Source organism: Littorina saxatilis, linkage group LG12 (assembly GCF_037325665.1).
Source record: "Littorina saxatilis isolate snail1 linkage group LG12, US_GU_Lsax_2.0, whole genome shotgun sequence".
Taxonomy (NCBI): domain Eukaryota; kingdom Metazoa; phylum Mollusca; class Gastropoda; order Littorinimorpha; family Littorinidae; genus Littorina; species Littorina saxatilis.
In genome coordinates, this window is record NC_090256.1 from 1,237,924 (window position 1) to 1,257,001 (window position 19,078).

At 44.4% G+C, this 19,078-nt stretch overlaps 1 protein-coding gene and 1 long non-coding RNA gene across 2 annotated transcripts in view; both read right to left on the minus strand.

The window, feature by feature from the left end:
- Window positions 1–19,078, minus strand: part of LOC138981023 (reversion-inducing cysteine-rich protein with Kazal motifs-like) — a 138,853-nt gene that overhangs the window by 49,620 nt on the left and 70,155 nt on the right. The window contains exons 6-7 of the mRNA XM_070353819.1: window positions 1,212–1,299; window positions 470–664 (exon numbers count right to left, since the gene is read on the minus strand). Coding sequence (XP_070209920.1) covers window positions 470–664; window positions 1,212–1,299 — 283 coding nt within the window. The remainder of the gene's footprint in view (window positions 1–469; window positions 665–1,211; window positions 1,300–19,078) is intronic.
- Window positions 2,711–7,246, minus strand: LOC138981021 (uncharacterized). Its single transcript, XR_011460535.1, has 3 exons — window positions 6,679–7,246; window positions 6,172–6,290; window positions 2,711–5,395 (listed from the first exon to the last, which is right to left on the minus strand). It is a non-coding gene; the product is annotated as an uncharacterized lncRNA (long non-coding RNA).

Consider the following 19,078-nt stretch of genomic DNA (forward strand, 5'->3'; position numbering starts at 1 on the left):
ATGGTGTTTCTTGATACTGCTGCACCCCACCCCCACCCCCCTTATTTGCAATTCTATCAGCCCTATCTTCTTCTCTTCCATGCTGTTTCTCTTATCCAACATCTTCATTTGTTTTCTTGAATGTGTTTGTTTGTCTTGCTTTCTTTTACAGCAGATACACAGTTGTGCGCTTCAGCTTCTCCCACCAAAAAAATACACACACACGCAAAACAGGGTAAGTTAGCTGAAAATGAGTAAAGTCCAGAACTCAGGCAAATGGATATACTGAGAGAGAGAGAGAGAGAGAGAGAGAGAGAGAGAGAGAGAGAGAGAGAGAGAGAGAGAGAGAGAGAGAGAGAGAGAGAGAGAGAGAGAGAGAGAGAGAGAGAGAACAAGAGAGAGGAAGAGGGCGAGACAGAGCGAACACACATACACAAACATAAGCATGCACACAAACAAACACCCCCCCATACACACACACCACACTCACTATCAGTGGGGTCGGAAGCACGCTGAGTCTGTGCCTTTTCCTGCATACAGTGCTTGACAGGGCTGCCCTTGCAGTGCTGAGAGAGATCGTGGAGGGGGGAGGGGGGCGTGTTGCGCGGACTGCTGGTCAGGTAGTGACTGCGACACACCATCCGGCAGCTCAGGCTCTGCGACTGCTTGCAGCATGTCTCCCCTTCTGCAACAGCATAGAAAAAAAGTTTAATTCCAACACCTGTATACAAATCAAGAGATAATAGTTGAATTTTGAATTTGTTGAAAGAGTTAAATATCTTGTCTCGTACCCATTTTGTAAATTCAGTGGAGCAGAGAAGGAATTGTAAAAAAGTTCCACCCCAAAAATGTGAATAACGAGGCTGATGTTTTACATTAACATTAATTGTATAACTTTTTTTAGGTTACATGTATGTATACAGTGTGGTAGTGATTGAATCATCTCAAGAATGGCCCTGACGACCTCTGAAATCTCTGATTTCTCAGAAAAAGTGGAAGAACCCCATCTCTGAGATGAATGTTTACTTCAACATCGATCCACATAAACATCAAGAGATATTAGCTGAATTCTGAAATGCTTTTTCGACTAATGATCAAGGCCTTTTTTGCAATAACCAAGCATACAAACACACATAAATAAATGAATTCAACTACTCAAAATGTTCGCACAGCTTGCTGTTATCAACTTACATTTAAAATCATACCCCCAAATGATAATGGATTTAACCAACCTTCTTGTTTGCGCAGACAAGTGAAAAGCGATTTCTCCACGTCAGAGTTTGAGTTACAGACGCGTCGAACTTCTCCCTTGGAATTAGCCTGCAACACACAAACAGATACAATCTATTTATTATGACTAAAAACAAGCCATTGCATATCACTTGGAATTAGCCTGCAACACACAAACAGATACAATCTATTTATTATGACTAAAAACAAGCCATTGCATATCACTTTCTCATTTTCTGAAAGGTGAATTGAAAAAAGATAATCCTTACCGTTAAGTCACTCAATAGTCACTCAATAGTCACTCAATGGTCACTCAATGGTCACTCAATGGTCACTCAATAGTCACTCAATGGTCACTCAATGGTCACTCAAAAACATCCAAAAACAAACTGTTAATGTTCCAAAATTCAGAATCAAAATTAAAAATGGTAAGTTATTGGAATGTTCAATTTATGACAAAACTGAACATTTGTGTTTATTCAAAGACAGAGGGGTGAATTGGCAGGTGCATTTATGTGGATGAACACACAGACAGACATGAGTGAAACACCCATAAACACACTTTTCTGAAACAGAAGCATACTTATTTTGAATGCAATTATTCACTTATTTTGACTGCAATCTCTCTCTCTCTTTCTCCCTCTCTCTCTCCCCCCCCTCTCGCTCTCTCTTTCTCCCTCTCTCTCTCTCCTCCCCCTCTCTCTCTTTCTCTGCAGGTGAAGTGATACAGCGCAGGGTGATTCGCAGCGACACCTCACCTGTTTCCAGTTATGCCCCCTACCAGCTAGCCTTTCGCTTCCCTCCCTTGACCTTCCCCATCCTGTGTGCGAGGTGTGTGGATGATTTGTTCCCTATTTTTTCTTTCCACCCCCCCCCTTCTCCACCCCTCATTTCCTACCCCTTTCTGTTAGGTGTAGGGGTGATCAGGCCCCAGTTTTTTTCCTCTCCACCCCCACCCCCCTTCTTCCGTCCCCCCTTTCCTCCCCTGCCCCTTTCTGTTAGGTGTGGGGGTGATCAGCCTTGTGTTTTCTCTGGAGACTTGTTTGCCTCTTTTCCCACCCATGTGTCAGCCATCCCCTTCACTAACACACCAACATGCCTGTTGGTAGTTAGTATCACAAGCTGTGTGCCATCTAAACCATGCCAGCAAGTCTCACAATGTATTAAAACTGTTAAAAGTAACCCAAAACAAGAAAGAAGATGAAAACGCAAATGATAAAAAGACTTCGGAATTCGAGCTAGATCACTTTCCTTGTAATTTATCAAGAAACCGAGACAAATTATGTCCTAGAAATTTATCAAGAAACTGAGCTAGATTTCCTTGAAATTATCATTATTTTTAATATATATATATTTTTTTTTAAAGCAGAGCTAGATCACTTCCTAGTAATTTATCAAGAAACCGAGCTAGATCACCTCCAAGTAATTTATCAAGAAACCGAGCTAGATCACCTCCTAGTAATTTATCAAGAAACCGAGCTAGATCACCTCCAAGTAATTTCCCTTACAGAAAAAAAGGCCCTGTGGCGAGCCTCGCAGCGAGGTCGCAGCGAGCCTCGCTGCGAGGTCGCTGCGAGGCCGTAATTTACCATGCAAATTAAGTTTGCTGCGACTAAGTCGCAGCTAGCTGCGATGTAGTTATATATCCTTATATGGAGATCCCACCCGCGAGCTTGATGTGATGAGGTCGCGGCTAGCTGCGATGTTCCCTGCGAGCTTGCCGCGACCTAGCAGCAGCTAGCCGCGATGTTCTGGACCCCTTACTGTGAGCTTGCCGCGACCAGGTCACAGCTAGCCGCGACCAGGTCACAGCTAGCTGCGACCAGGTCACAGCTAGCCGCGACCAGGTCACAGCTAGCCGCGATGTTCCTGGGATCATGCTGCGCGGCTTGCCGTGATCTAGTCGCAGCTAGCTGTGATGTAGTCGCAGCTAGCTGTGATCTAGTCGCAGTTAGCTGCGATCTAGTCGTGGCAAGCCACAATGAATTATTATAGACCCAAGCAGGTTACAGCTAGCCGCGACCAGGTCGCAGCTAGCCGCGACCAGGTCGCAGCTAGCCGCGGTAACCCGGACCTGTTCCTGATAGTCACAGCTATATACCGCGATTAGGTCGCAGCTAGCCGCGATTACCTCGCAGCTAGCCGCGATTACCTCGCAGCTAGCCGCGATTACCCGGACCTATATGTGGTAGTCACAGCTATATATCCGCGACCATGTCACAGCTATAGCTAGCAACGACCAGGGTGAGCCGGGATATCCCTGGCCTGTCCTCCAAATTCTTACCACGTACAAGCTTTCCTTGAGCCAGCTGCAGCTACCTGTGCAGTTGTCACGGTTTACTGCGATGTCCATGAAATCATCAAGCAACGACCTTCAAATTTCACAGCAAGTGAGCTGCAACCTAGTGATGAGTGATAACTTACTGCAGTTATGCAGGAGGAAATGCTTTACCAAACCCTGAACATTGTTTAGATGGTTTAAAGTCCCAGTTAAAATATACCTAAACCCTCCCAGAAAAATGCTGCAACCAGCTTGTGGGTGCATGCAAATCCTTTCGCACTGACAGGCCATTGTGCTACATACATTCTAAATTGACTAGAGACAGAAGCAGTTCAACACATGCAGACGCATATTCTCAAATGTAAAACAAACAATTGGTTTAAATTCAAATTATTTAATAAAAGCTCATTTGGCATAAATTCAGATTAAATAGAGCAAGCTGTATCCTGCGATCAGGACGAACAAGTTCATCAGAGTTCACAATTTTTTGCCGAAATACAAGATCGCCAGCACTAGCAATCGCTCATGCTGGTTTTTTTTTACCAATGTCACATGGGTTTAGCTAAAGGTCTCGTGAGTAATTTTTTGTTTAAACATAAACAGCTGCTTAACCTTTTTTCCAAAGTTAATTGCAATACACCCTAAAAGTAAAAGTGTAGAGCTATCAGCGATATAGTTATTATGAAAAACTATATTTCGAAAATGAAATCAAGACAGTACATTACAGGCTAACCAGTACATAATATGTTGCATACCTACCAAGTAGTGTATGCACTCTCCAAGAAGTTCTCCCCTTCTTAACCCAAGGTGGCTGAGTGCATCAGAAACAAAATCAACAGAGATGAGATTCTTCCCCTTTTTCGCGGAATTCTGCTCAAAAGTTGATCCCCAGGACCATTTTCCTGAATCGTCCAGATCCCTTGAGAAAAAAAAAGGGGGGGGGGGGGGGGGTAGAGGTTGATTATCAAAAATCTGACCTGCCAATGACTGAATCGCCCAAAAGACTAGACCGGTTTTTGATTGTCCGGACCGACAATACCTCCGACAAAAAAATCTCCGCCGAGCTCAAAACCAAAAATCTACGAAATGAACTTTAGACCCGTGTACGAACTGTCCATTTGGGAACAAATTTTTCCTCATCATCAGTGTCTTCATCGCGGAAGTTCCTAAATGGGCTGATTTAGTTGTTGACTTTAGCCACTTTAGCAAGATGGCGTCGTCAATGCGATTGTTGGCAGAAACAGAACATGCTTTAGCTTCTGAGATTGATAAAGGGCTAAAGAACAAATGGGTTTGGGCGTGGAAAGACGAAATTATAACTACCGAAGTGAAGGGACGAAAACTTTCCATCCGTCTCGGAGATTCGGTTCAAAAGTTGAATGTTCGGGGAAGGCACAATGCACGTGGTGTAATAAAGTACTGGGCTACAAATAGAGAGGCAAGAGCGTGTTGAAAGACCATTTGACCACATATTTGTCCTTGTGTGCACACTTGTGTTTGTCAGTCTGTGAGTGTGATGTTATTTTCAGTGACTGTTGTTGTTTATTTGTGAGATTCATTCTAGAAATGCATGAACAATGCCCAAAGTTCTAATCAAAATATTCTGCTGCTAAGACTCATTTCTGAGCAATTTTTTGTTATGTAAATGCTAAAAACGCATCAGCTTCAGCCCCCTGACTCCCACAAGGGGCAACGCAAAGGGCCAAACTTCCTTTACCCTCTTATGTCAAAATTTGGGAATCTCATCTCTGAATCAAGATCTCTGACAACCTGAAGAAATGCTGTTGTTCCTGTCTCCCCACTGAGGTGCTCCTTGAATTGCGTCTCCCTGCGATCAATGACACCACCAATCCGATCCACAGGAAAGGTAACTTCTGGGAAGAGCTTCTCAAACCAGGAGTGGACCTGAAAAAAAGTCAATATCAGTCTGTGTTCCAAAAGATAATATTACCCAATATTGACGGACTGTGTGATGATATCTTCTGCTATGGTCTGTTGAGACAGTGATATCAAAATCGAGACTGGAGGTCGAGATTTTGATATCACTGTCGAAACAGACCAATAGCAGAAGATATCGTCACACAGTCAGTCAATGTTAGATATATTGCTAATTCTCTAGACATTTGGTATTTATTGTAAGGAAATTACAAAAGTATTTGTCTCAGTTTTGGCTGTTCCATATCCCTCCCTCTGATTATCATTTCTTTTTGTTCACTCTTTTCTTGTACTTTTCAGTTTTTCAAAATGTTTTTTCTTTCAAAAAGTCTTTAGTCACTTGCTCAACTAAATTCTGGGATAATTACATTTTTAAATATATTTGTTTGTTTTAAAATTTAGGTGTTTTTGTTTTTGAAGTGGGGAAGCAATAAAGAGGTCGTCGATATCAAAACTGATATCAACGGAAATGTCGTCGATATCACTTTTGCACTGAGCTCAGTTTTGCCCAATTGACCAATGGAAATCCACGTAACATATGAAATAGCAATATACCAGTGCATGAACTATGCTGCAGTATAGTAAAAGGGACAGCCAAAGAAATAAATACAAATTATCAATGTCTATTATTATTTTGTAATTAATTTTAGTGGATAAAGAAAAGACGCAAAGGATTGCTAGCCTGTTTATAAATACATAAGCATATCTATAAGACAAAAAAGAGTTGTGATCAACCGAGTACTTACCACTGAAGAGGGCTTGCCACTTTGCCTCTGTAACTGCAGCAAAACCTTGTTTGTCAGCCCCGGTCGCCACGGCCAGAGGCAAGAAAATAGTTAGCAAGTTGTTGGTGCATGTGTGTCATCTGGAGAAAAGAACAAAAAGTAAGTTATAACAATAACATCAAACACTACTTCTGCAGAAAGAAAAACACCATTCAAACTCAAAGAAGAAAAGTCAGTTATTTCATTTTCAATAAATGAAAAAGCAGTTACCAGTATTTTATAAAAAATATATCTGTAATATCTGTTTTCTCACACGAAATAAGTCGACATACATGTGCGAAACATTGCGAGTCCGCAAAACGTTCTCAGAGTCAGCTGGTGAATTCTACTTTTGGTTTCCACTCAGCTGGTGCAAGAAATTTGTCGAAGTCGAACCGCTTCGTCAAATTCAGTACAAAATACCTTCTGTCATTTCGTACATCCGCCATTAAAAACATTCAATCAATACTTTAATATGTCTAAACTTACCGAACAGAACATCTTGAATCGATGTGCCGGACGAAAAGAATGCTTGGGTCGAATTTGTTGAGTCGGTAATCGCGGCTTGAGCCACCGGGCGCCATTTTCAAAACTGCAGGCAAAGCTATTCGAGCCTCGTTTTGGGCGTCTTGCTCGGAGGACACATGTCGGACTGACTTCATTTTTTGCTTGTTTAAAGAAAAATTCGAGCTGAATCGAATGGTGTATTTCATTTGGCAGTGTGATAAAGTTGTCGGTAGTTTGATTTTGAAAACTTCAACCGCAATTTTTGGTCACTTTGTTTTCCAGTTCTCAAAATATACGAAATTATAGAGCTAGCTCTGCTCTTTCAAAACACCCATTGTAGTTTCTTTGACGCGGAGCAAGAGAGCGTAAAGTACGACGACCGAACTGAAAAATGTTGCGCATCACAGCGCGCGGAGGCTGTGTGAGGCTGAACGGTACTTCAATAAAATATTCATACAAAATCACATAGTAAACACAAATTAACTAACGAAAATGGTATGTATTTTGATGTGGTATACATTTTTTATTTTATTCGGTGAATTTCTTTACATTTTTGGCATCTTCAGGTGCATTCTCTAACCTTCAGTCATCGGTTAGTGGTTCTAATAACCTTTAAAACAGCATGGTCTGGTCCTTTGAAATGGGGTGGAAAAAATCCCGATTGCGGCTAGGAGCTAAGTGATACAAAGAAGGTTTGACCAGTGGACGATACCTTCCGCCTGTGATCAAGACCTGGGAACACATAATTATTGCCGTATTAGACTATGTATGCTTGTTTGTCTAAAAATACGATCAGCTGCGCACCCCCCACTCCGCTGCAACAATGCCAGACATCTGGATGACTTGTTCTACAAGTGCAGCGTAACAGACAGATACAGATACAGAGTATGGTTTAATGATTATAACAACTTTACAACTCTGCATTTGATCAATGGTAACCGCTTTTGTCATTACACATTGAATGAAGCATTTGGTTTAATGTTTTGGTAAACTTTTTAATGTTGCAACGGTCAAATGTATGAAGTACACCTTTTTTTTCCTGAAAATATATATATATGCCAAATTTGTTTGAGAATACTCCAAGCGCAAAACAGCTAGGGTTCCAGCTATATTTTTTAATGGAATTGTTTGATCGTCACACTGCCAGTTAAAATTTCTCTTGTTTGTTGGTGTGCAAGCTATATATAGTGCTTCCATTCGTGTGCTGTCATATATGCTCTGAATCTGATCATTTCTGTTAAGTCTTTATAATATAGGCTGGTTGTACACTTTGAGTTTAAAGGGCAATAGCAAGGACTACTTCTCTCAGGGTAGAAGGAGTACTTGGGCAATAGTAAACTCCCTAAGCTAAATGCAGTTAGCAACACATCACCATGGTACTTTCTAGCTCCCAAATTTTAAAGAAGCACAAGATAACACTTTACCTGATTTTTAAATGGAAATGCAACATGCCATATAAACGGTTGCGACCATCTTTGTGAAAATATAATACTCGAGTTTAAAGGTGTTTGTCTACATTTTTATACAGAAATCGGCATCAAATACTAAGTCTAGCTATTCCCTACAAATATCAAAAATACACTCCCCTTCGATCAGGAAGGACGAAGCCAGGGTAGCCGATTGAAAATTCATGAAAGTAATGCAGCGTAGTACGATATCCTTATTTGGCAAATGCCAAGGGCAAAAGTCCTCTCAAATACCATGCATTCCGTGCGTTTAACAAAACATCGTGGACAGCACTCTAATACACTGTGTTGCTGTGATTGTGTGGGTGTGGCTGTCAGCATAGTGACATGAATTTGATTGGTCGATATTTATAGTTAAAACACATGCTCTCTCCACATGGAAATCAAAACATTGGAAGTGTTATACTGTACTTCTCAAAAATAAAAACTTTTTTTACATTTATTTTTATTTTGATAAAAAAATTTCCCCATGCTTCATTCATCATCTGACATAACTTTTTAGCGAAATCTAACCATAAGATTATTGAAAAAAAAGCAGAAATGTAGACGACCTTTAAGCCTTGAATTTTGCTTCAACAACATTTTGTGTGAAACTACAGAATAAAAGTCTCTGGCAGTTGGTAAACAAACAAGAATTTCGGGCTGCTGATTTATACATCCCTTTAACAGAAGAATTAATGCCAAAATACACTTTTTGCTTAAAAACAAAAGAAAATATTTACTTTGTAATATGAAACATATTTCATACAGTTTTTTAAAACATGAAGCAAGCTGAGTGTTATGTTTCTGAATAATATTTGCTGCCACCATGTCTCATTCTTGTGCCAAGATGGTAAGAATATTTGCAAATAGGGCCACTTAGAGAGTCAGACACAATAATCGCTCTATAAGCAGGCCCCTCCATATGATGTTGAAAAAGCCTCCATTAAGGTCGCGGCTAGCTGTGATGTTGTTCGGAAACTTACGCCAAGATCGCAGCTACCTGCGAGGCTCGCGTCAAGGTCGCAGCTACCCGCGATGTTGTTGCGAGGTTCGCGCCAATTGTCGCAGCTAACTTTGATGTTGTTGTGAGGCTCGCGCCAAGGTTGCAGCTACCTGCGATGTTGTTGCGAGGCTCGCGCCAAGGTCGCAGCTACCCGCGATGTTGGCGCGAGCCTCGCACCATGGTCGCAGCTAGCCGCGCTCTTGTCGCGAGCCTCGCGCCAGGGTCACAGCTAGCCGCGATGTTGTCGCGAGGCTCGCGCCAAGGTCGCGGCTAGCCGCGATGTTGTCGCGAGGCTCGCGCCAAGGTCGCGGCTAGCCGCGATGTTGTTGCGAGGCTCGCGCCAACATCGCGGCTAGCCGTGACCAGCTGCGACTAGTTGCTGCGATGTGTTTAGATCGCTGCGACCTCGCAACGAGGTCGCAGCGAGGTCGCAGCGACTTTTCTTCTCTGTAAGGGTTATCAAGAAACCGAGCTAGATCACCTCCTAGTAATTTATCAAGAAACCGAGCTAGATCACCTCCTAGTAATTTATCAAGAAACCGAGCTAGATCACTTCCTAGTAATTTATCAAGAAACCGAGCTAGATCACCTCCAAGTAATTTATCAAGAAACCGAGCTAGATCACCTCCTAGTAATTTATCAAGAAACCGAGCTAGATCACCTCCAAGTAATTTATCAAGAAACCGAGCTAGATCACCTCCTAGTAATTTATCAAGAAACCGAGCTAGATCACCTCCTAGTAATTTATCAAAAAACCGAGCTAAATCATGTCCTCCTAGTAATTTATCAAGAAACCGAGCTAGATCACCTCCTAGTAATTTATCAAGAAACCGAGCTAGATCACCTCCTAAATAAATTCATCCAGCAAGAGAGTGAGAGTACGTCATAGTCAGCACTTTACCAAGGAACAAGAAGCTCACCACTTCCTTATAGTGAGAGTACGTCATAGTCAGCACTTGACCAAAGAACAAGAAGCTCGACCACTTCCTTATAATTGATGCTTTGAGACACATCTTTTCACTCAGATATGAGTGATTTCATGAGACACATCTTTTCACTCAGATATGAGTGATTTAATGAGACACATCTTTTCACTCAGATATGAGTGATTTAATGAGACACATCTTTTCACTCAGATATGAGTGATTTAATGAGACACATCTTTTCACTCAGATATGAGTGATTTAATGAGACACATCTTTTCACTCAGATATGAGTGATTTAATGAGACACATCTTTTCACTCAGATATGAGTGATTTAATGAGACACATCTTGGCTGGTAGACGGACAGCATGGCTTGGGTTGCACATTTATTACAGCCACACCACCTTGTACACGATTAAAGCTAAATTTACTGCCAGCTTTTGAAAAAGGTCAACTTGTTAGTGAGCAAATAAACTTATCGTGGGTTCAAAAACAAGTCACCGTAAAAGTAAGGCTTCCAAATCACTGTACAGGGAGCTAAAATATGTGCTTGTTAAAAATGACCACTCAAACTATAGAAGCCCTATTTTCCCCACATTACGTAAGTACAGGCTTACAGGTTTGCTTGTCACAGCAAGAGTGTGAAAGGTCAAGAGGGTCTTGTCAGAATGGACACCCTTGACAACTCAGTGTCAGGAAACACAGGCACTGTACAACTGAGTGTCACAGTGTGAGTGAGTGAGTGTGTGTGTGTGTGTGTGTGTGTGTGTGTGTGTGTGTGTGTGTGTGTGTGTGTGTGTGTGTGTGTGTGTGTGCGCGTGTGTGTAGGGTGGAACACATCATTTTTAATGGAGGATTTCCAAATTTCTTTTAGAAGCGTTTAGTTGAGGGCGCAAAGCGCAGGAACCTCGCGCCGGGGGGGGTCAGGGGGTAACACCCCCCCCCCCCCCTCGGAAAATGTTGATTAAGAACAAGGAAAATGGAGCAATCTGGCACAACCTCAGCCAACAAAGTACCCGACTTCCTTCAAAACCAGTCATTCAGAAGACGAAAGGCCGGCTCCTAGGGGTGTTCGGGAGCATGCCCCCCCTGTAAAATGTTGATAAAAAAAAGGAAAATGGAGTGATCTGGTCCATCATTATGTCTTTATTTTCATTTCTTTTTTAGGCTTGGGGAGGGGGGGGGGAATTGTCCGGGAACACCGAAAACCCTCCATGGATCCGCCCCAGGTGTGTGTGTGTGTGTGTGTGTGTGTGTGTGTGTGTGTGTGTGTGTGTGTGTGTGTGTGTGCGTGCGTGCGTGCGTGCGTGTGTGTGTGTGTGTCTGTGTGTGTGTGTGTGTGTGCGTGTGTGTGTCTTTGTCCCCCAAGACACACACACAGGAGGGAGGAAGGGCATTATATCTAATTGACCTTATTCAAAGACTTCATGATCCCGACACCCATCGCTGAGGAATTGGGATTGCTACGTCTCAGTGGAGTGCTAACAGCAACACAGATGCCTGCTAAATCTTGATATTGCCGCTGGCGCCTGTGTCTGTGCTCCAGAGAGGGGTGTGAGAGTGAAATGCATCCAGGTGTCATAGTTGACATGTTTGGCTAGTCTTCTGGCTGGACCCCCGCTGTCACACTGCGCTGCTCACTCAAAGGTCACGTATGGCACGTACAGCTATTGGGAATGTCACTATCGTCACACACACACACGGGTGCACACACGCACGCACGCACGCACGCACGCACACACACACACACACACACACACTCACGCACGCACGCACACACGCACACACACACACGAGCGCACACACACACGCACACTCACACACACATACATACACATACACTACCCCATCCCCTCAAAACAAACCCAAACACACAAACTAAAAATTAAAAAAACCCAACAGATTAACGCCTGTGCTTTCAGGAATCCCCAATCAGGTGCCTAGGACAGACAGACACTGAGCGGGCTCCATAAATCTAGGCGCGGGGAGCAAGGTGTTTAGAGTGTGCACAAAATGTGTTTATGTATTTTTATAATTCCCGGGGCGGCCGGAGCGGCGAGCTAAAAGCCTACTTATCACCTATCTACACGAACATACAACTCTGGCAGGCCGCGATTGGCGAAGGCGGGAGCGCTGGCAGCTAATGGTATATATCTAGCACGTGATAACAGAGACACCTCTGCTGGTGTCAGTGTACTCTGACTACACTATAACTATGCCGTTTTATTTAACTGTGCATGCTTCTGAAAGGATGAATATCAGTGAAGCTCAAATAACGGATTTTGAGAGAGAGAGAAAGAGAGAGAGAGAGAGAGAGAGAGAGAGAGAGAGAGAGTGAGTGAGTGAGTGAGTGAGTGTGTGATTGTGCGTGGAGGCCGGTGTGCGGGCGTGAGTGAGTGTGGGTGTGTGTTTGTGTGAGAGAAATACATGGTGTGTGTGTGTGTATGTGTGAGAGAGATACATATCGGGGGGGGGGGGGGGGGGTGGCGGCATCGACTCAGGATGGCTCTGTACATCCGGTTAACGTGTGATTGTTTTTCATGACTGAAATAGACATAGGGTGGAGGACAAAACTTCATAGAGCCAGTCAAACTTTGAACAGAACTCAGAATAGAGCCAGTCAAACTTTGAACACAACTCAGAATAGAGCCAGTCAAACTTTGAACACAACTCAGAATAGAGCCAGTCAAACTTTGAACACAACTCAGAATAGAGCCAGTCAAACTTTGAACACAACTCAGAATAGAGCCAGTCAAACTTTGAACAGAACTCAGAATAGAGCCAGTCAAACTTTGAACACAACTCAGAATAGAGCCAGTCAAACTTTGAACAGAACTCAGAATAGAGCCAGTCAAACTTTGAACACAACTCAGAATAGAGCCAGTCAAACTTTGAACACAACTCAGAATAGAGCCAGTCAAACTTTGAACACAACTCAGAATAGAGCCAGTCAAACTTTGAACACAACTCAGAATAGAGCCAGTCAAACTTTGAACACAACTCAGAATAGAGCCAGTCAAACTTTGAACACAACTCAGAATAGAGCCAGTCAAACTTTGAACACAACTCAGAATAGAGCCAGTCAAACTTTGAACACAACTCAGAATAGAGCCAGTCAAACTTTGAACACAACTCAGAATAGAGCCAGTCAAACTTTGAACACAACTCAGAATAGAGCCAGTCAAACTTTGAACAGAACTCAGAATAGAGCCAGTCAAACTTTGAACACAACTCAGAATAGAGCCAGTCAAACTTTGAACACAACTCAGAATAGAGCCAGTCAAACTTTGAACAGAACTCAGAATAGAGCCAGTCAAACTTTGAACACAACTCAGAATAGAGCCAGTCAAAATTTGAACAGAACTCAGAATAGAGCCAGTCAAACTTTGAACAGAACTCAGAATAGAGCGGAACTAAATGATCTGAAAACGTTCGGCATATATACACACGCAGATATGCGCTGTCTCATTAGTTCTTGTACCGCGACAAAAGTGACGCTGTGTGCTCCAGCATTTAACATTCGTACAAACAATTGTTTCACCAAATGACACAATACAGACGGACACCTGAGGACACCTGAGGACACCTGACCGTTTTGCACCTGGACAAACCAACAGCCCACCTCTCGTATTGCCAGGCACACCTTTTCTCTCCGACTTTTACTATGATAATAATAATAATAATAATAATAATAATAATAATAATAACTGGATATTTTTAAGTGTCTAACCCTATGGCTCTAGGCCCTTTACAGAATTCCGTGTGAGATGGATTTTTTTGGGCCAGTAGATCGCTGCCATTTCGGCGCATATTTACCTTTCAAGGGCCTATTATTCCAAGTCACACGGGTATTTGGTGGACATTTTTATCTAAAGCGAAAGACACAGACATGTTATCTTAAGCCTAAACAATTTTGCCAGGAAAGACCCTTTTGTCAATCGTGGGATCTTTAACGTGCACACCCCATTGTAGTGCACACAGTACTACACAGTACTACTTGCATTGTTTCTCTGTGCAGTCAGCATAATGTATGTAGAAGGTGTAATATAATATATATACATGTATATACGCCACACGTGCGTCAGCACGCATCAAACACGTCAGCAGATTGTCAGAGAATTAACAATTGTTGGGATTGAAAGTGTCACGGCAGGATTAGGGACAAGCAGTGTCTATGCCACTTGGTACATTGTGCACGAATATATTCAGGTAATCCAGTCCCTGTTTTTCTTCATGAGGGTCATGTAAAGCAAGGGAGCAAACAAGTTGTGTTGACGGCGAACAGATGTGTAACTAGAATGCGACAAAGGCTTTTGCTAGGATTAACAGTTGTACGCGATATAAAGAGAAAGACCCGTTCTACAAGGAAAAGGAACAACATTTTTATCAAAACTGTGTGACCGAAAGACAAAGGAAAAACAACAAACCATGCAGTTCAAAAACTACAAACTAAGACGAAATTTAAAAGAGTAAAATTATGGAATGTAAAATAATTACAAAGGCTACCTAGTATTCACAAGCGGTAAGCAGCTGGAAGAATAATTAAACAACCAACTAACCAGGAGTAAGCGATTATCCTGTTCGTGAGTAAAAACAGATGCAGCGCAATCGCAGTACCAACTATAGAAGTCATCAGGTGCCACACACACACACACACACACACACACACACACACACACACACACTCACACACACACTCACACACACACACACACCCACTCACACACACACACTCACACACACACACACACACACACACACACACTCCCTTCCCACTCCTTGTCAACCTCATTCCATGTTGAAACGCTTCTTTGTTCTAATTCTAAAACGGTCTTCCTTCAAATCCCGGCCTTTCTAACGTCTTTTCCCGAATTCCCACGTGACAGCAATTACGCTGCCAAAGAACGAAAACATCTAAAAGGGCTTACATCAAATCGAGTAGGATGTCGCTGGAACAACCGTAGTCAAAACAGTACCCCTTTCCCCCCTTCCCCCTTTTGCTGTGAGAACGAATGCCAGGAGCACGGAGGTGGCGCTGAAAGGAGCGAGTTCGTAGTCTCTGCCTACATTCCGTATTTTGAAGAGCTTCTCCAAAGATGCACTAACTGGGATGTTGCTCAGTCAAAGAATGTCCACGGCTACGCAGTAGAAGATCTTTGGCAATTCTGCCGACATGACGGCAACATTTTCCGTTTCGCTGACTACCGACGCCAAGCAAAGAATACCACGTGCAAGTTTGTTTGTTTGTTTGCTTAACGCCCAGTCCACCACGAAGGGTGATATCAGGGCGGTGCTGCTTTGACATTTAACGTGCGCCACATGCACACACAAGACAAAAGTCGCAGCACAGGCTTCATGTCTCACCCAGTCACATTATTCTGACACCGGACCAACCCGTCCCAGCACTAACCCCATAATGCCAGACGCCAGGCGGAGCAGCCACTAGTTTGCCAATTTTAAAGTCTTAGGAAGGAGATCTGGTAGCTTGAACGCAAGAAGATCTGGTAGCTTGAACGGAAGGGGATCAGAACAGAAGATCTGATAGCTTGAAGAAGAAGAAAATACTCTACGAAATCGACCTCGTCAGTCGCCGTTCCAACAAGCAAATTGTGCCCACCATGTGTTTGGAAGATGCTTGGATTTGAAGTTCGTATGACAGGGATTTCTTTAAAGTCAGATAAGCTGGGAAAGTTTCCATCCATGCTGGCACTGTTGGCAGGGGTTAGCGAAGGACTACTACTGGTTCGAGGCTAAAGCCGGTTGGAAGTAGAACCCGAGATATGCGTTGCCGTGGAAGACACCGAGAAAAATAGCTGAGAACAGACTAAATACATGAAAAGAGGGGTGGGGGGGGGGGGGGTAGGGGTAGGGCAGGGGCAGCAGCATGGTCAGTCGACCAGGGTTAGCAGGAACTGGTATAAGCGGCCGGGTAGCCATAAAGCCGGCTAAGCTCAAGTAAAAAATAACCGGGCGCGGAAGGCGCCGAGAAAAACACATCAGAACAGACAGACAACGTGGTGCAAAGAACGCAAGGAAACAGCAGAAACATAGTTGATTATAAACGGACAATGGGGTAGCCGTAAACCCGGTTACGCTCATGCATAAAAAAGCCGGGCTGTAGAACCAGAGACAGGCGTGGAAAGCACTAGGGGAACAAAAACTAGACAAGCTCTGAACAGACCGACAAGGGGGCCAAACACTAGACAAGCTCTGAACAGACCGACAAGGGGGCCAAACACTAGACAAGCTCAGAACAGACCGACAAGGGGAACAAAAACTAGACAAGCTCTGAACAGACCGACAAGGGGGCCAAACACTAGACAAGCTCTGAACAGACCGACAAGGGGAACAAAAACTAGACAAGCTCTGAACAGACCGACAAGAGGAACAAAAACTAGACAAGCTCTGAACAGACCGACAAGGGGAACAAAAACTAGACAAGCTCTGAACAGACCGACAAGGGGAACAAAAACTAGACAAGCTCTGAACAGACCGACAAGGGGAACAAAAACTAGACAAGCTCTGAACAGACCGACAAGGGGGCCAAACACTAGACAAGCTCTGAACAGACCGACAAGGGGGCCAAACACTAGACAAGCTCTGAACAGACCGACAAGGGGGCCAAACACTAGACAAGCTCTGAACAGACCGACAAGGGGGCCAAACACTAGACAAGCTCTGAACAGACCGACAAGGGGCCAAACACGAGACAAGCTCTGAACAGACCGACAAGGGGGCCAAACACGAGACAAGCTCTGAACAGACCGACAAGGGGGCCAAACACGAGACAAGCTCTGAACAGACCGACAAGGGGGCCAAACACTAGACAAGCTCTGAACAGACCGACAAGGGGGCCAAACACTAGACAAGCTCTGAACAGACCGACAAGGGGGCCAACAAAGACACAGCATCAGCCGGTTTAGGATGGACCCCGGGTAGGCCGCGTACCGAAACCTAGGTAAACCCTGACCCGGAAGCCACTCAGCAAGGCAGAGCAGAAAGCTCAAGTAAAAAAAACTTTGTAAAACAAGGCCCGGAAGCCACTCAGCAAGGCAGAGCAGAAAGCTCAAGTAAAAACCCCGAACCAGACCCGGAAGCCACTCAGAATGGTAGAGCAGACCCTAGGTAAAACCAGGCCCGGAAGCCACTCAGAATGGTAGAGCAGACCCTGGGTAAAACCAGGCCCGGAAGCCACTCAGAATGGTAGAGCAGACCCTTGGTAAAACCTGGCCCTGAAGCCACTCAGAATGGTAGAGCAGACCCTGGGTAAAACCAGGCCCGAAAGCCACTCAGAATGGTAGAGCAGACCCTGGGTAAAACCTGGCCCGGAAGCCACTCAAAATGGTAGAGCAGACCCTGGGTAAAACCAGGCCCGAAAGCCACTCAGAATGGTAGAGCAGACCCTGGGTAAAACCTGGCCCGGAAGCCACTCAGAATGGTAGAGCAGACCCTGGGTAAAACCAGGCCCGAAAGCCACTCAGAATGGTAGAGCAGACCCTGGGTAAAACCAGGCCCGGAAGCCACTCAGAATGGTAGAGCAGACCCTTGGTAAAACCAGGCCCGGAAGCCACTCAGAATGGTAGAGCAGACCCTGGGTAAAACCAGGCCTGGAAGCCACTCATAATGGTAGAGCAGACCCTGGGTAAAACCAGGCCTGGAAGCCACTCAGAATGGTAGAGCAGACCCTGGGTAAAACCAGGCCTCGAAGCCACCCAGAAAAGCAGAACAGAAAGCACTTTAAAAAAAATTAAAAAAACTGGGAACCAGAGACAGACGTGGAAACCAGCATAACCAAGAAAAAACCCAGCTCAGAACACACAGACAAGGGGGTGAAAAAACGCAGCAGCAGCAGGCCCAGTAGAGTCGGGGGGCCAGGGTGGGCTAGTGCACGAGTTTATTCTAGTAAGCCCCCAAAACACTGGCACCATTGGACCTGGGAGCCCTGGGCGGGGTGTCAGGTGTCTGCGCCGTGTTTTGACGTGAGAATTAAAGTCCAATTAAGTTTGAAGAGCAGCCCTGGCAGATGGGGAGCCAGTAGCCGAGTTGTGGCAGCAGAAGGGAGATAAAGCCGGCTTATCGCTGAAATACCCCCGGTCCCTGTGGTATTGGGTCTGGCAGCTTGTCTCAGTTCAAGTCCTCCGCAACACACCACCATACCCACAGCCCCCATTCCCTCGCACACTGCCGTCTTCTGTGATCAAGTTTAGTGTACACCTACCGCTCTGTCTACAGTCTCTGGTGTTTACTGAGATAGGCAGACTGCGTTCGAATCTCGAAAAGTGCTTTTAAACGTCGTGAAAATGCCTCCCACCGTGGAATGTTTGTCGATGACCTCCAGTCGTAAAGACTACCTGTCCTTAATTCAGCCCGAAGCTGACTTCGCCAAAATTTTGCGATGTCTTTTTACCAACAATTCAGTGACAAAGCTTCGTGCAACGAGCTTCGCGAAGTCGCCTTCGCCCAATTAATAATCATCAGGCTTTAAGGTCCAGTCTCATGTCATTAAATTGGAGCCTCCCGCTGTCACGTCTGTGTCTACAGTTCCCTACCATCTCATAGTAGTCCGCAGTCTGCTGCCATCCCATCGCCTTTTCAGTACCATCACAGCTTTGTCTTCATTCAATTGTACTTTCAACGTTTCTCTTCCCGCTACAGTCACTGTCGTCCTCATCACACAGTGACCCACTACCCAAACCCACACCACACCCATTCCCTAACCCCTCAAGCGCTCAGCACCCACCTACCCGTTCATACCCACACACACAAATCAATGTCTGCGGTTACGTTGTTCATAATGTCCTCTACTAGAACGTGTTTATGTCTGTACAGTTGTACATGTATATGAATTGTCAAAGCTCCATCCTCCACGCCCTCATTTACGGCGTCGGGGTACACAGCACTGACAGCATGTCTACATGGCCTGTCCTCAGCGCGTGTTGGCCGAGACAAGAAAGGTGAAAGGTTACCACGCAGACCGACTGGCGGCATTTCCACAGCTAAACAGCT